This window comes from Branchiostoma floridae, chromosome 17 (genome assembly GCF_000003815.2).
Source record: "Branchiostoma floridae strain S238N-H82 chromosome 17, Bfl_VNyyK, whole genome shotgun sequence".
NCBI lineage: Eukaryota > Metazoa > Chordata > Leptocardii > Amphioxiformes > Branchiostomatidae > Branchiostoma > Branchiostoma floridae.
The window spans coordinates 3,149,759-3,162,724 of record NC_049995.1 but is presented as its reverse complement, the minus strand read 5'-3'; the positions used below and the strand labels follow the sequence as shown (position 1 = coordinate 3,162,724).

The following is a 12,966-nucleotide window of genomic DNA, read 5'->3' as shown; positions in this document are numbered from 1 at the left end:
CACATGACTGTTTTTTCTAGTATTTAGGAACTGATGCATTTACCCGTGTTTCTTAAGACTGGTACTTTACCAGTGTTTGTGTAGCATTTAGCAACAGCTATATCAACTTGCGCGTAGATAGTGTTTATAATGAGAAACTATTATTCACGTGTGTTTTTGTTAGTGCTTTGGAAATGTTTCCAGCACAAGAAAGAAAACACTGTGACAAATTGAAAACATATAGCTGACGTATTCCATACCATAGACGGTGTTGATTTATACGTTCGTAGTAGCACTGTTTTTATGCCACCTCAGCTGCAAAAATTGTCTTTTTCATTTCAAAGTTATGTTTGCACCGAACAATATAGTATCGACTTTCGAGGTATGACATCTTACGGTACGGTAATAAGGTGCCATATAGGTACCAGGTAACAGACCATATACATTACTCCCCAGGTGCAGTATAGTGCCAGGTAGCGCACCTGTAATATGTAGTAACCAGCTGCTTTGGGGGGGGGGGGGGGCGAAAACCCTAAAGGGGGGCGAAAACGCTAGTGATCTCGCCCCCCGGGGGGGGCGAGATCACAGGGGGGGCGAGATCGCTGTCACACCGGTCTGAATAGGGTTTTAACACGCGCATCCTGTCCACCAATAAAGCAATACAATGTAGTGGCCCTCCCTAACAAAACGACTATACAATGTGGGTGTAGTCTTCAACAAAGAACACATAGCCTTTTTTTTATAATTTGGCAATTTCTGTCCCACAGGGTTGTTTTAAGGGGGTGTTCGAAATAGGACAGAGGGTTCTGTTTGTTCGATATGGAGTTATAAAGAGAGCGGGACATTGTGGCCGAACTAGGGGTTGGTATCGGTAGAAAACCGGACCAGAAAAAAATCAGTGGTCCTAATTTTGGACCGATTTTAGAATGCACAGATTATACCGGCACTATACTATGATGATATACTGTGGTAGACGTGTTTGGGGGCTTATTGGACCAAGAAAATAGCAAGCAACTTAGAGGAGAGTTGATACTCATTTCTATCAAGTTTCTACAGTCCAACTTAACAGAGGAAGTTAACGTTGTTTAAGATAGGATACTCCACCAAAACGAGATTCCTTTGTAGCAAAATAGACCATTGTTTTGAGTATCACCCATTCACAAATAATTAGGTCCAGATTCAGATCCGTACCTGGACCTGATTCTCTAGACCTGGACCGTACCTGGACCCGGAATTTCCTGTCCCGGTACCCACCCCTAGATCGGAGTATTCCTGTGGAAAGATACCCTGGCAACCAAACTCAATGGTGACGTCTCAAACGTATGCTTGTTGATTGAACCTGGAATTTGCATGTTCATAATCTGTATATCTATGTCATGATACACGTGAGATATTCTCTTTTATCCTTTTTAATACCTTCAGTCAATATTAACTGTAGATCAGATCAAGGAATAAAAACAAATATCCCCTCTGGCTAGATACCAATCATTAAACTGACCTTTAACATTTTAACAAGTATTTTCTGAGAACTTTGAAATTTCAAGTCATATTTTCAAAAACGTGACTGCCGCGAGCCAGTAGTACCTCATAGACCCGCCTTCGTTGAACTCAAAAGAACAGCTAATTGATATCAATGGGTGTTTAGCGTCTGACAAAGAAGAGCCGCTTATAGATGTTTCTATGGTAGAAGCACGCGGCACTTGTTATGATAGTCATCCACAATACACTAATCATAGTCATTTCTGTCTTTGAGTTCCCGCCCATCAACTCTACAAAAGACTGAATGTACGCTTGCAAAGAAATAGCTCATTTTGTGTACCAAACGGGGTTCGGTATACTGTAAATGCAGAAACTTTCGCGGTGGTTTAATGTTCGCGGTTTTTGCGGCGGCCGCTTCACAGCAAATTTAAAACCACCGCGAACATTTTTCCATGGCAGTAAGAGACTACAGTGCCTGGTGCTTCGCCATCGCGAAAGGTCCTTTTTTCCCCTACCGCGAAATTAAATCCCGGCGAACTTAAATGCGTTTACAGTATCATCGGCGTACGTATACATGTTAGGGCAAGTACAAGGTAAAGTTTGAGTTTATATTTCAACAATGTCTACATGGTATTCTTGTGATACTTAAAGGGTATGCGAAAAGGCTAGTTTAAACGTAGAAAAAATATTGGGAGCAATAAGCAAAAAGATACGTTTATGACATCCAGGTAAACAATATTCAAATACAATTCAACATCTACAACCGGATAAAAAAACGGAAATGTACTTCCGAACGTTTTGAGCGACATCTACCACTCTTTTTCTGCATTGTTTTGCTAGCTCATTCTAATGACGCTGAAGAAGAGTGATGGATGTCACTCGAAACTTCCTGAATTAAATCTCGGTGTGTTTTTTTTTAATCCGTTTGTAGAGATCGAATTGTATTTGAAAAAGCACAAAGATTAGATTAAACTTACCACATTACAAAGACCTGCACGACCGAAGTGATGCTTCAGATGTTGACGTGTGGAAAGTACGAGGCCAGCAGCGAGTATCAAACTATCTGGAAAGGAAATGGCGGGTAGCGATAGTTTTTATATCCTTCCTCATGAACATATGACCTACTTAAACCCCCAGTGTAGTACATGTGTAACATATTCACATGCTATGCTTTGGCCAGGCTGACGTCACATGTCCACAAAGGGGCCCGGCCTGGCGGTTTGGGGGAACGAAAAGTACAATATAAAGGACTACAAAAACACAAAACGGACCAAAAATAATTCAACAGCATACCTTGGTGCATATTTATTTTCACATAAACTTAATTTTTTTTTTCGTTTCCACAAACAGACCGGCCGAGTATCCTCCAAGCAGATACTATCCATACGATTCCTAAAGGTGGGGTCACACGTGCGTATATATCAAAGTCCGTATGAGGCGCGCATGGGAGTATTTGCCTCCACCAGGCTCCACAGGTCGTTGTAAAAATAATAGAAATTGGACAAACGTAAACAGGTAACATGTCAGCGAAGTTAGCTGGGTCGCTAACCATACTTCTCGGTCAGCCAACTCATCTGGCATGTTATGTATCTATATTTGTCATATTTGTACTATTTTTCCCGCGACCTGTGGAGCCTGGTAGAGACTAAGAGCGTCTTACGCACCTCAAACGGACTTGAATACATACGCATGTGTGACCCCACCTTTAGAGATAGTATCAAAGCTGACCAAAGAGTATAGCCGGCCAAAGGGAGTCAGACGGGCACCTGAGTAGGGAATGTGAAATTTGTCAGGGAAGTTTTGTTACTAGAGGATTTGGCCAGCCGCATGTAGTGAAAACTCTCATATAACGTCCTTGGAAAACTCGATTGATTGCAAAAGATTGACTGAGATCCCATGGTAACTTATTTGTCCCTATGTGGCCAAATTCTTCCTTTTTTTTCATCGAGGTTGACACTTCTGCTTAGAGAGTGGATTGATTGAAATTGCGTTAAGGTGGGTTCACATGTGCGTATAAGGTCCGTATGGAAGTCTTAGCCTCTACCAGGCTCTACAGGTCACTGGAAAAATAGTGAAAAATAATAGAAATTGGACAGATAACATGCCAGCAGTGTTAGCTGGGTCGCAAACTCCTCGGACAGCTAACCCCTCTGACATGTTATGTTTCTATATTTGTCCAATTTCTACTATTTTTCAGCAAACATTGGTAGAGGCTAAAATTTCCAAACGGACCTCATACGGACTTGAATATATACGAAGCCGGGTTAACACATGACTTTATCATGTAAAACGCACAAGTATGGCTCAAGAAGAGACCTTGCTTCTTGGAATCATTAACCCAATGTCTTACGGCAGCAAAGAAAGACGCTAGCAAACAGAAAGCCGTTAGGGGGTCTGCCGTTAGGACCCGGGTTGAACTTTCGGAAGCGAAAAATATTATACAAAAGGCAATAAAACACAAAGGACGGAAAAAAATAGTCATGAGCCAAAATTGTGTATATTCCTTGATAAACACATTTTTTCCACAAATATCCCGGCCGGGCCCCGGTTTGGAAATCCTCATGCCAACATCTACCCACATACCAAATATCAAAAAGATCTCGGACTATTCTAACCGCAAAGTCAACGAACTCACGACCAACCACACCATAAATCATAGCATTCTTGTCAAAATATAGATCATAACATAGGTCAGATAAATCTTAACATTAACTGAAGAGTCTTGATATTTACGGGTCAACTCAAGATGTCTACAACAACAGCGAAGAAAGCAACACTTGTCTTTGACTACATGTTTTCTTTGAATACATATGAAACTAGCGGTTAGTATTAATGTAAGAAATATATTGGGGAAAAAGATGAAACCTACCGTGAGACGATCGAAGGTCTGGGAGCCTAAAATGTTTAGCGGTCGGGTTGGAGGTCCGGTACCGGTAGCGGCAAGAACCGAAATGATCTGGAAAGGAAAAAGGCGCGTAATTATAGCATAGAGCAACCCTGACTACTGTCCATCATAGTTAGCAGTTCAACCAATGGGAGCATGAGGATTGGTGGTATGACCAATGAGAGAGTGACTGCATGTCCGTCAAAAAGCTTGCACGTTTTGCATGTTTGTGTTTTTATTTTTACATTTCTGGATTGACGACGGAGTTGGGCGGGACTAGTACGGGATCAGTCTGTTAGGCCACAGCAAGTAGATTTTATGGATGACACTGAGATGTCATTAATTTCCGAAATTTTTCTGCTTTGGAGATGGTCAACATACCGAAAAATTACCAGAATGAGCAAATACGTTGTGTTGTAGGCTAATGATTGTACTCGTAGAAGTGACACTGGCAAAGTAGCCATGACTGTAGCTATATTAGAAGTGAAACTACTTGGATAGTTATAATTGTGGCACCAATATGGAAGCCACGAGTGTAGTTACCAACCTTGTTAATGATACCAGTCTGCCACACTAGTGTCACTTTTACTAAACCAGTACATGCATCGTTGGCTGTGACACCATGTTTTGTACCTTAAATTCTTGTTACAATGCTGTCTATTTTGAAAATGTAGAAATATTGGTCATTACAATTAACCAGTGACTTTTGAAAACACGTAAAACACGTACCTCCAAATTTTCGGTGTCCGCTCATCAGTACACCCTGGTCACGTAATGACTTAGCCTCGCGAGATCCAGCGAGAATAGGACCGAAAATTTAGAGGTTACGTGTTTTCAAGAGTCAGTGATTGAGGAATTACTCTATCGACTTACTTATATGTGACTGATTGACCTATTCCACGATAGCCATCTTGCCTTTTTCGCCCTATCTAACTATTTATGCAGTCTGGAGAGGATGCCATCCATGAATTTTTCTTGCTCTGGCCTAACCCTTTCTCATGAACATGTACCCTCGGCTGCTTTATCTAATTTACATTCTCGAGCTTTAGTCCACGTGTATCGCATACACGTGTTGAAGAAGCACAACTCGATCATTTTCCCATTTCATCCATAATAGAGGGTCAATGACCCGCCTGAGGCTATTGTAATCATCAGATCTATGCGGAAACTGAAATTTTTGATGAGTTTTTTACTCTCACGTGGCCCTATCAAAAAGGCTGCAGGCCTTACACTTTCTTTTGGTGAACCGCTGGTAAGGGATATGGAATCTTCGAGATATTTGATGAAATTCAAACCAGTTTTCCTGTTTTTCACACGGTGTCTTTTTAACAGTTGATATAAAAATGTGAGTGTAGTAGACATTGTACCCATTAGTTTGTGAGATAGAGAAATGGTTAATTGACATTGAAATTTTTGCAGCACAAAATGACTGAATTGTCGTTTTCTTACAGCCAGGGTTGAAATCACTAGCTTGACATCATTAAAAGCGTTTTAGTGACAAAATCATCAAGATCTTTAAAATATTTGATTCATGATTGGCAAAGTTATGACACGAAGACAAATGATTCACTGCACAAATTACAAATTACACGTCCTTGTTCAGGAGCTTTACATAGTAAGGCAAGGCGCTGTTTGCGAGACGAGCAGTTCTACATCTGGACTGAGAGAATTTGTCGTTGGTTCTTAGTGTTTTATTATGAGTCGGACCCCCCCCCCTCTAGATGGAAGCCAATTACTGAATGTGTTTGTAAATGTATGTATATCTATATAATCGAATTAAAAAATATCATGCGTTTTAGGTTTAAAACGAGCTGGGTTTCATTTGTTGTAATCTTATATTTGAGTGAAATCTTAGAAAAAAAGAGAAAAGAAAAATGATATACGTACATGTATATGCTTCTTAAGATCCAACACCTGGAGTAGTCGGCCCACCCGATGAAAAACAGTAACGTTAGTAACAACTTGAAAGTTCATCTGCGTTGGTAGAAGTCATTGTTGAACCTGGCTGAATTGTAAAATCCAACGCAAAAATTGGACCCTCCCAAATTTTCGACTGAACAGCACCGGTCTTTGTCAAGGAATGAACAATACACTGCTGCCGTGAGGTCACGTTATGCAGATAGAACACGTGACTCGGTGAGCAGTGGATCATAGGTTGCAGGAATAACGAGTTGCCGTGAGGTCACGTTATGCAGATAGAACACGTGACCCGGTGAGCAGTGGATCATAGGTTGCAGGAATAACGAGTTATGCTGTCCGCAGACAAAAGTTTGCAAGTAAACCGGCGCCTGCACTTCCAACAAGGCCGCTAGGGGGCCCAAACTCACAGCAATCACTCTCTGCTTTAAGGGCTCCCTACCGCTCAAAAATCACGACCGCAGCATGTCCAGAACGCGAGATATCAAACATGGAGGTTCCGCTGCAGTACCTTAGCATGCCGCTAGGGGGCCCATTATCGAACTCCCCCTTCGTTTTTCAGACCCCTACCCACCCATCAAATATCAGCTGCATCCGTCGCAGTCTTCTCGAGTTATGCTGTTCACAAACAGGGGGAAAACACACGACAGGACCGAAAATAAAACCTTAGCCATTCTGGCAAAGGTAACAATAATATCCAAATTCTGTAATTGACGTCTATTGCCAGTATCTGGAAACACAGAAGTCATATCTTTAGAGAGCATGCCGTTACCAAAATTTCCGCTAGGTGTCGCATTTAACGAACCACGAAACGACCATTTTGAGGACCCAAGATATTCCAAAACCGTCTGTGTTGATATATGTTCTGAATTATATAGATCTAAACATCTAACTCATACTCGTATTTTGCTAGATCGCTGAGTTCAGAATATTTGGGGCAAACAATTAAACAGTGACATTCGTTTTCAATTAGCTCTGGACAGAATGGACAAACCTTTTTTGGGATCAGCCGGTTTCTATGCTGAATTTGTGATAGCCATTTCTGAGTTTTGTGATGGCCCAACGTATGTAGGGGCCAGTAAGCGGCGAAATGACCAGTGTTCGTGCTGACCAATTGACCATTTGTCACTGTGAAAGATAACAAAGACTGTTCATTGAGAGAAATGAAGTGACCGGGCGGGAGTTGTCGTGACCTTTTAGGGTGTATTTGACAAATGGGGTAGTGGATACAAAATGGTGGTGCACAAAAGGCGTACAAAACGGGTGAACAAAAAAAAAATAGAAAACGGGTTCCATAATGAAAGAAGACCTTTATTGCTCATTTTTGCCCCACTGAGCTAAGTACAGTTCACATGGTAAGGATCATATGTACGTATGTAACAATGGAAACAATCATACATATTCGACTTTCTCTCGCTTCTTGGTAATTGCATAAATGTAGCTAGCTGTTTGGTTGGTTTATTGTGCCTGTTTAGCCCTTGTCACGCAAAACGCCAAACCTATACTGTTAATATGTAACAATATTCAACAATACTATGAATGTTGTAGATATCTATGGAATGTAGGCCACATATGACGTCAACAATTTCCCGCCACCAATTATATTACATAGTACGCATGAGCCAATACCCAAAGGTGCTTGACCTGTGTGGCAATTTGATAGGGAGGAGAGAAAAATCTTAGATTTTGTTCTCTCAATCTTTACAGTTACATAAAATAGTTTTGGACAAGTTACTTTTAATGAGATGACAAATACACGCATAGTGTTTCCAATGTACTCTTTTTATGATCTTCTAAAAGACAAATTTACGACTTATTTTCTAGTATGCACATGTATAAGCACATGCACATGACTCGATTTTCAGTCACCAATTCCCACAGAAAATGTACATAATCTAAAGCCTAAAGCTACGCACGTACTTCTGAAGTTATGATCTAATAAGATGCGAAAAAACTTATATGTTTGTAATATCCTTCTTTTAGTCGTTCTTGTTTTCTCTCCATGTGTCTTGGTATGTATGCAAATTTGCTCTCGCTTGGCTGGGTGCAGATTGGTCCCAGTGACGGAAAATGATTTGAAATGATTTTTTATCTTAATTTACCTGAACCACAAAGGCTGTATTCTAGCCTGCGTACCATCCTTTTTCTACCGGAGGAAGTGTTAGAAGCCACGTTAGAAACGGGATGGTACCCAGGCTAGCTGTATTCCCCCATATATCCCACTGTCGATCCCTCCGTCATGCACGGGCTTCGCTGTAACTCCTGTTCTTGAAGCTGTTCACACTACTCTGGTTCACAACATCAACAAGTTCCTTCCACGCCTTCAGTATCATTATTGCGAAGGACCTCTTTCGAATTTCAAGTCTTGTGAGAGGTATACCGTGTATAATATCCTTGTTGCTGACCTCAATTCTGTGAAAACTTCAAGCATGTCATACTTCGGACTACCATCTTCGAACTACCATCTTCGGACTACCATCTAGTATCTGACATTGTGTGTTTATCAAATAAACCAGTTCCCTCTCTCTCTCTCTCTCTCTCTCTCTCTCTCTCTCTCTCTCTCTCTCTCCCTCTCCCTCTCTCTCCCTCTCTCTCTCTCTCTCTCTCACTCTCTCTCTCTCTCACACTCTCTCTCTGTCTTTATCTTTTGAGAAGTTCACAACGATAAATTAAACTTGAAATTCACAAAACCATAAATGTTTCACTTACGTACGACATAAATTTGAGTCCTTCTCTTACTTCGTTGGTCGATCTTGACTATTGGTTCCAATGTAAGCTAAAACGAAAGGTAATGTATAATATTACATCAGTCGATTAGTAGCATCTAATCTATATAGAATTTATGGTATGTAAGTCACTCATGTCTTTAATTTCCCGCCAATAATTGTTCTACATAGCAGGCATAGTTTTGCGCCTTAAGTTGAATTCTTGCGAGGTAATTCAATAAACGTTGGACCGTTATCAAATCTCCACTGGGCCTAACTGTTGCAGTTAGTCGGCGTTGTTTCAAAGACGCTGAATAAGGCTTTTGTAATTAACCATTTTTTTCACATTTTTTATGTTCATTTTAGACCGATCCTGACCTACTAGTTCATAAAGTTTCAATTTGTACATTTTGTCACATTTAAAATTTTTCATGTCTTCTGTGTGTTCTCATTTTTCAGCTTGCTGTTAAGAAGTGAATATAGTTTCAGAGACGAATCTGATCTTAGTTCAGGTCTTCGGTTAAGTAGTTTTCGATCTAGGAATTACCTTTACCGCTGAAGAAAGAAAACGAAATTTAACAAGCTATCTTGTTAAATCTCTCGCTATTCAAGACCATAATACCCCCCTCACATTCGCGAAAATCGATCGGACGACGAGTCTGCGAGCTTTAAATTACGAGGAGGCATGACCCTGCTGCCGACGAAGAAATGGCAGAGTTCCCCCCCTTCCCGTCAGGGTCATGCCTCCTCGTAATTTAGTGCTCGCAGACTCGTCGTCCGATCGATTTTCGCCTAAATGTGAGGGGGGTATAACGGCCACCTAACAGCGATTGTTTTAAAACCCTGCTATTAAAACCCCCACTTGGAAACAGCCCTTAAGAATAATACAACAATGAATATAAAAGGGTTAGAGAGTTGACTAAATCACCACACTTTCAAGGCGCGAGAAATTTATTGAATTCATCATTGAAGGTCATATCACAGTCCCATCATGTTTCTGCCCCCCTCCCCCATATTTGACACATTTATAACCTTACAGCGGCAAGGTCCCATGTGATCCAACGATGGCCAAGAAAGAGCTAGAAATTTGACTCAATCACGCCACGCTTTCGCGAGAAATTTATTGAATTTATCATAATACAGTACCTCAAATGTTCCTGCCCCCCTCCCCCATATTTGACACATTTCTAACCTTACAGAGGCAAGGTCCCATGTGATCCAACGATGGCCAAGAAAGAGCTAGAAATTTGACTCAATCACCACGCTTTCGCGAGAAATTTATTGAATTTATCATAACATAGTACCTCAAATGTTCCTGCCCCCCTCCCCCATATTTGACACATTTCTAACCTTACAGAGGTAAGGTCCCATGTGCACACATTTTGCATATCTTCCCGACCCGCATTAATGCGGTATTTGAAACAAATCAAATCACTGCAGACTATTTGGTGGAAACGACCCCATTATGTTTTATCGTCTGTATAAATGATTCAGAAAGATTGCGACTGAGATCCTCTAGAATTGGACTAAAAGCCGAAATGAAATGACAAGGGTATCATATTACAACAGAAACGTGTCCTTGTACATGTTATGATCTCTAAATGTCAATTTTTGAAGTTTGATATATATTGAAGCTAAAGCAAGTTCGTATAATCTTCTGAAAGGCAAATATACGATTTATTTTCTACTATCTGTATTGCTTCCCTGGGGTACGAAATTACACTGTGCAATTCCTCCCCAAACGAAGCCGATGTTGTTAAAATCCAATTTAGAGGCATTAGGGTCAAATTGGAGTCCCTGAAACAAAACTACCGGTCAGTAATATAGAATTTCCTGATGCTCAGGATTCTTTTTCCTTTTCTTAATTTCCTCGGCTCGCGATCGTGCTTAAACCCACGCTAATCCACAGATTCATTCGTTCCGGAACTTGCCAAGACTTTGCGTTTGCAAGCGACCGTGACGGCAGCAAAACGATCTCTAAGTGCTTTCTTTGTCTCGTATCTTCTGTAAACGGCATATCAAGCAACAAACAACACAGAGATTCGAGAGAGTTGTCATCAGGCTAGAGATTATGCATGTGTCGTCTGATAAGATCTCGACGCTGTCTGATGAAGAGGAGACCCCATAGCGGCTTTTACCTCAGCTAAGCCCCCATAAGTCACGCGTAGCTTCCTGATGTAAAGAGAGTTGTCATCCCGTCGTTCCACGCAAGACCGCACACCCCCGATTCAAATTTCCTCCCGAATCATTTATAAAGGGGAGTCGTGTGACAGAGTAGTCGGTCATTACGGTGCCACCTACGGTGGAAAGAGAGATTCTTCACCGCCTGGACACTGGTTCGATTCCCACACAACCACTTGTCTCGAGATCTCTGACTGAGGTGCAGAAAACTCGTTATCAAGGACAGTAGCGTATCAGCTTCTTGTCTTTGGAGCATCGCCCACAGAAGCTGATTCAAACCACATGCTCTAAGAGATCACTACGGGGCAAGCCGAAGAAGAGAAATCACTTTCGTCGACGGTCTCCATTGAACAACAACAAGGCCGCTGAGTGCTACGCAGAAGAAAAGCAAAACGGCTCTCTTTCAGCGTCTGTGACGAATTGCTTCCTGAAATGGCGAACCAGGCACTGTGCTTGTACCTCTACGCTCTCCTACTAGTGAAATCATGCGAAGGAGGTACGTTTTATAAACTTATAATGTTTTACCATTGTCTGTGTCCCTAGTTGTTAAAGCATTGGCAGTTTTGTCTTAGTTGTTAAAGCATAGTCACTTTACGTGTGGATTCTATTCGGTCTGTTCAGCGTCCGGTGGCCGAGATGCTCCGAGGTTAGGGGCAGCATGGTATCCATCTTTGAACTTGACCACAACACAGCGAGAAATTCCAAACGGGGTCGAAAAGCTAATCTTTCCGGTAGTCTGAATACTGTACCCCTTGTGCGATGACCACCTGGTATATTGTGTCATTCTCAAAGAAAGAAAAAATACTGACACAACCCATGTTGATAAGTCTTCAAAATTGTGTTCTAAGGATGTTCTAAACTGTCACATTTCTACGCATGAATGGTATGAAAAATCGTCCTAGTAGATTGACAGATGTTTGAAATTCTAAGCATCCGTGAAGAGATTATACAGGCTTCGGTAGCAAAGCTCTTTTGGGCCGCCGAGTCTACAGTGAATATCGGTAACAGATCGTGCTAGAAATTCCCCACGGGAGTTGAGATATGTTATACCTATATCCTAGAGGCTTCTAGGTGTGTGTCGATGATATACAGGGTGTCTGTTTGGGCTTAAAGAGTCATTTTGGTCAGATGGTCTGACCCTTAAAGTAAAAACGCATGGTAATGCGAGTTCTGTGATGAGTGATGAGGTCTACAAGTCATTCTTACACGGTGAAATATGTTCAGATGATAGAAGAAAAACAAAGGGGCTTCAAACTATTACAGATGTTTGTGTGTGTGTGTGTGTGTGCGTGTGTGTGTGTGTGTGTGTGTGTGTGTGTGTGTGTGTGTGTGTGTGTGTGTGTGTGTGTGTATGTGCGTGAAGGCTTGCGCGGTGTAAAAGAAGCACTTTATTCGGAACAAATATCCCAGAATTCGTGAAATAAAATATACATAATTGTTTTAATGAGCCGGATGTCTTCGAAATATCATGTGCTTTTAGTATAATAGTTTTCAAGTACTTTAGAAATGATTTTGGATACCTCATGACTACTTAATTAAGACATCTGTCAAACTTACTCCATTGATTTAGTTTGTTTAAGGCTTGGTAACTTTTGGCCAGTGCGCCAGTACGTAATGTTGTAATCGAATCAATTAACGAAAAGAATTCTGGTGTATCTGTCTTATAGACAGTTTTCTTCTGCCAGTAGAACAAAAAATAACTGTCTTGTTCCATTTGATCAGTTAAACGCTACTGATTGATAGGGATGGGTACCAAGGCAACCGTTACCATGGCTACCATAGCTCCCTACATTATCGTCTGAAATCCTCTTGATCTGACCC

The 12,966-nt window shown here is 41.2% G+C and overlaps 2 protein-coding genes across 2 annotated transcripts in view; one reads left to right on the top strand and one right to left on the bottom strand.

Annotated features, from left to right (window-relative positions):
* LOC118404073 (alpha-2A adrenergic receptor-like) overlaps positions 1-2,517 on the bottom strand; it is a 7,163-nt gene extending 4,646 nt beyond the window's left edge. Inside the window, exon 1 of the mRNA XM_035803028.1 lies at positions 2,436-2,517. The gene's annotated coding sequence lies outside the window, so the exon portion shown is untranslated. The remainder of the gene's footprint in view (positions 1-2,435) is intronic.
* Positions 2,518-10,933: 8,416 nt separating this feature from the next.
* Positions 10,934-12,966, top strand: part of LOC118404908 (soluble scavenger receptor cysteine-rich domain-containing protein SSC5D-like) — a 14,372-nt gene continuing 12,339 nt past the window's right edge. Inside the window, exon 1 of the mRNA XM_035804290.1 lies at positions 10,934-11,641. Coding sequence (XP_035660183.1) covers positions 11,578-11,641 — 64 coding nt within the window. The 5' untranslated portion in view covers positions 10,934-11,577. The remainder of the gene's footprint in view (positions 11,642-12,966) is intronic.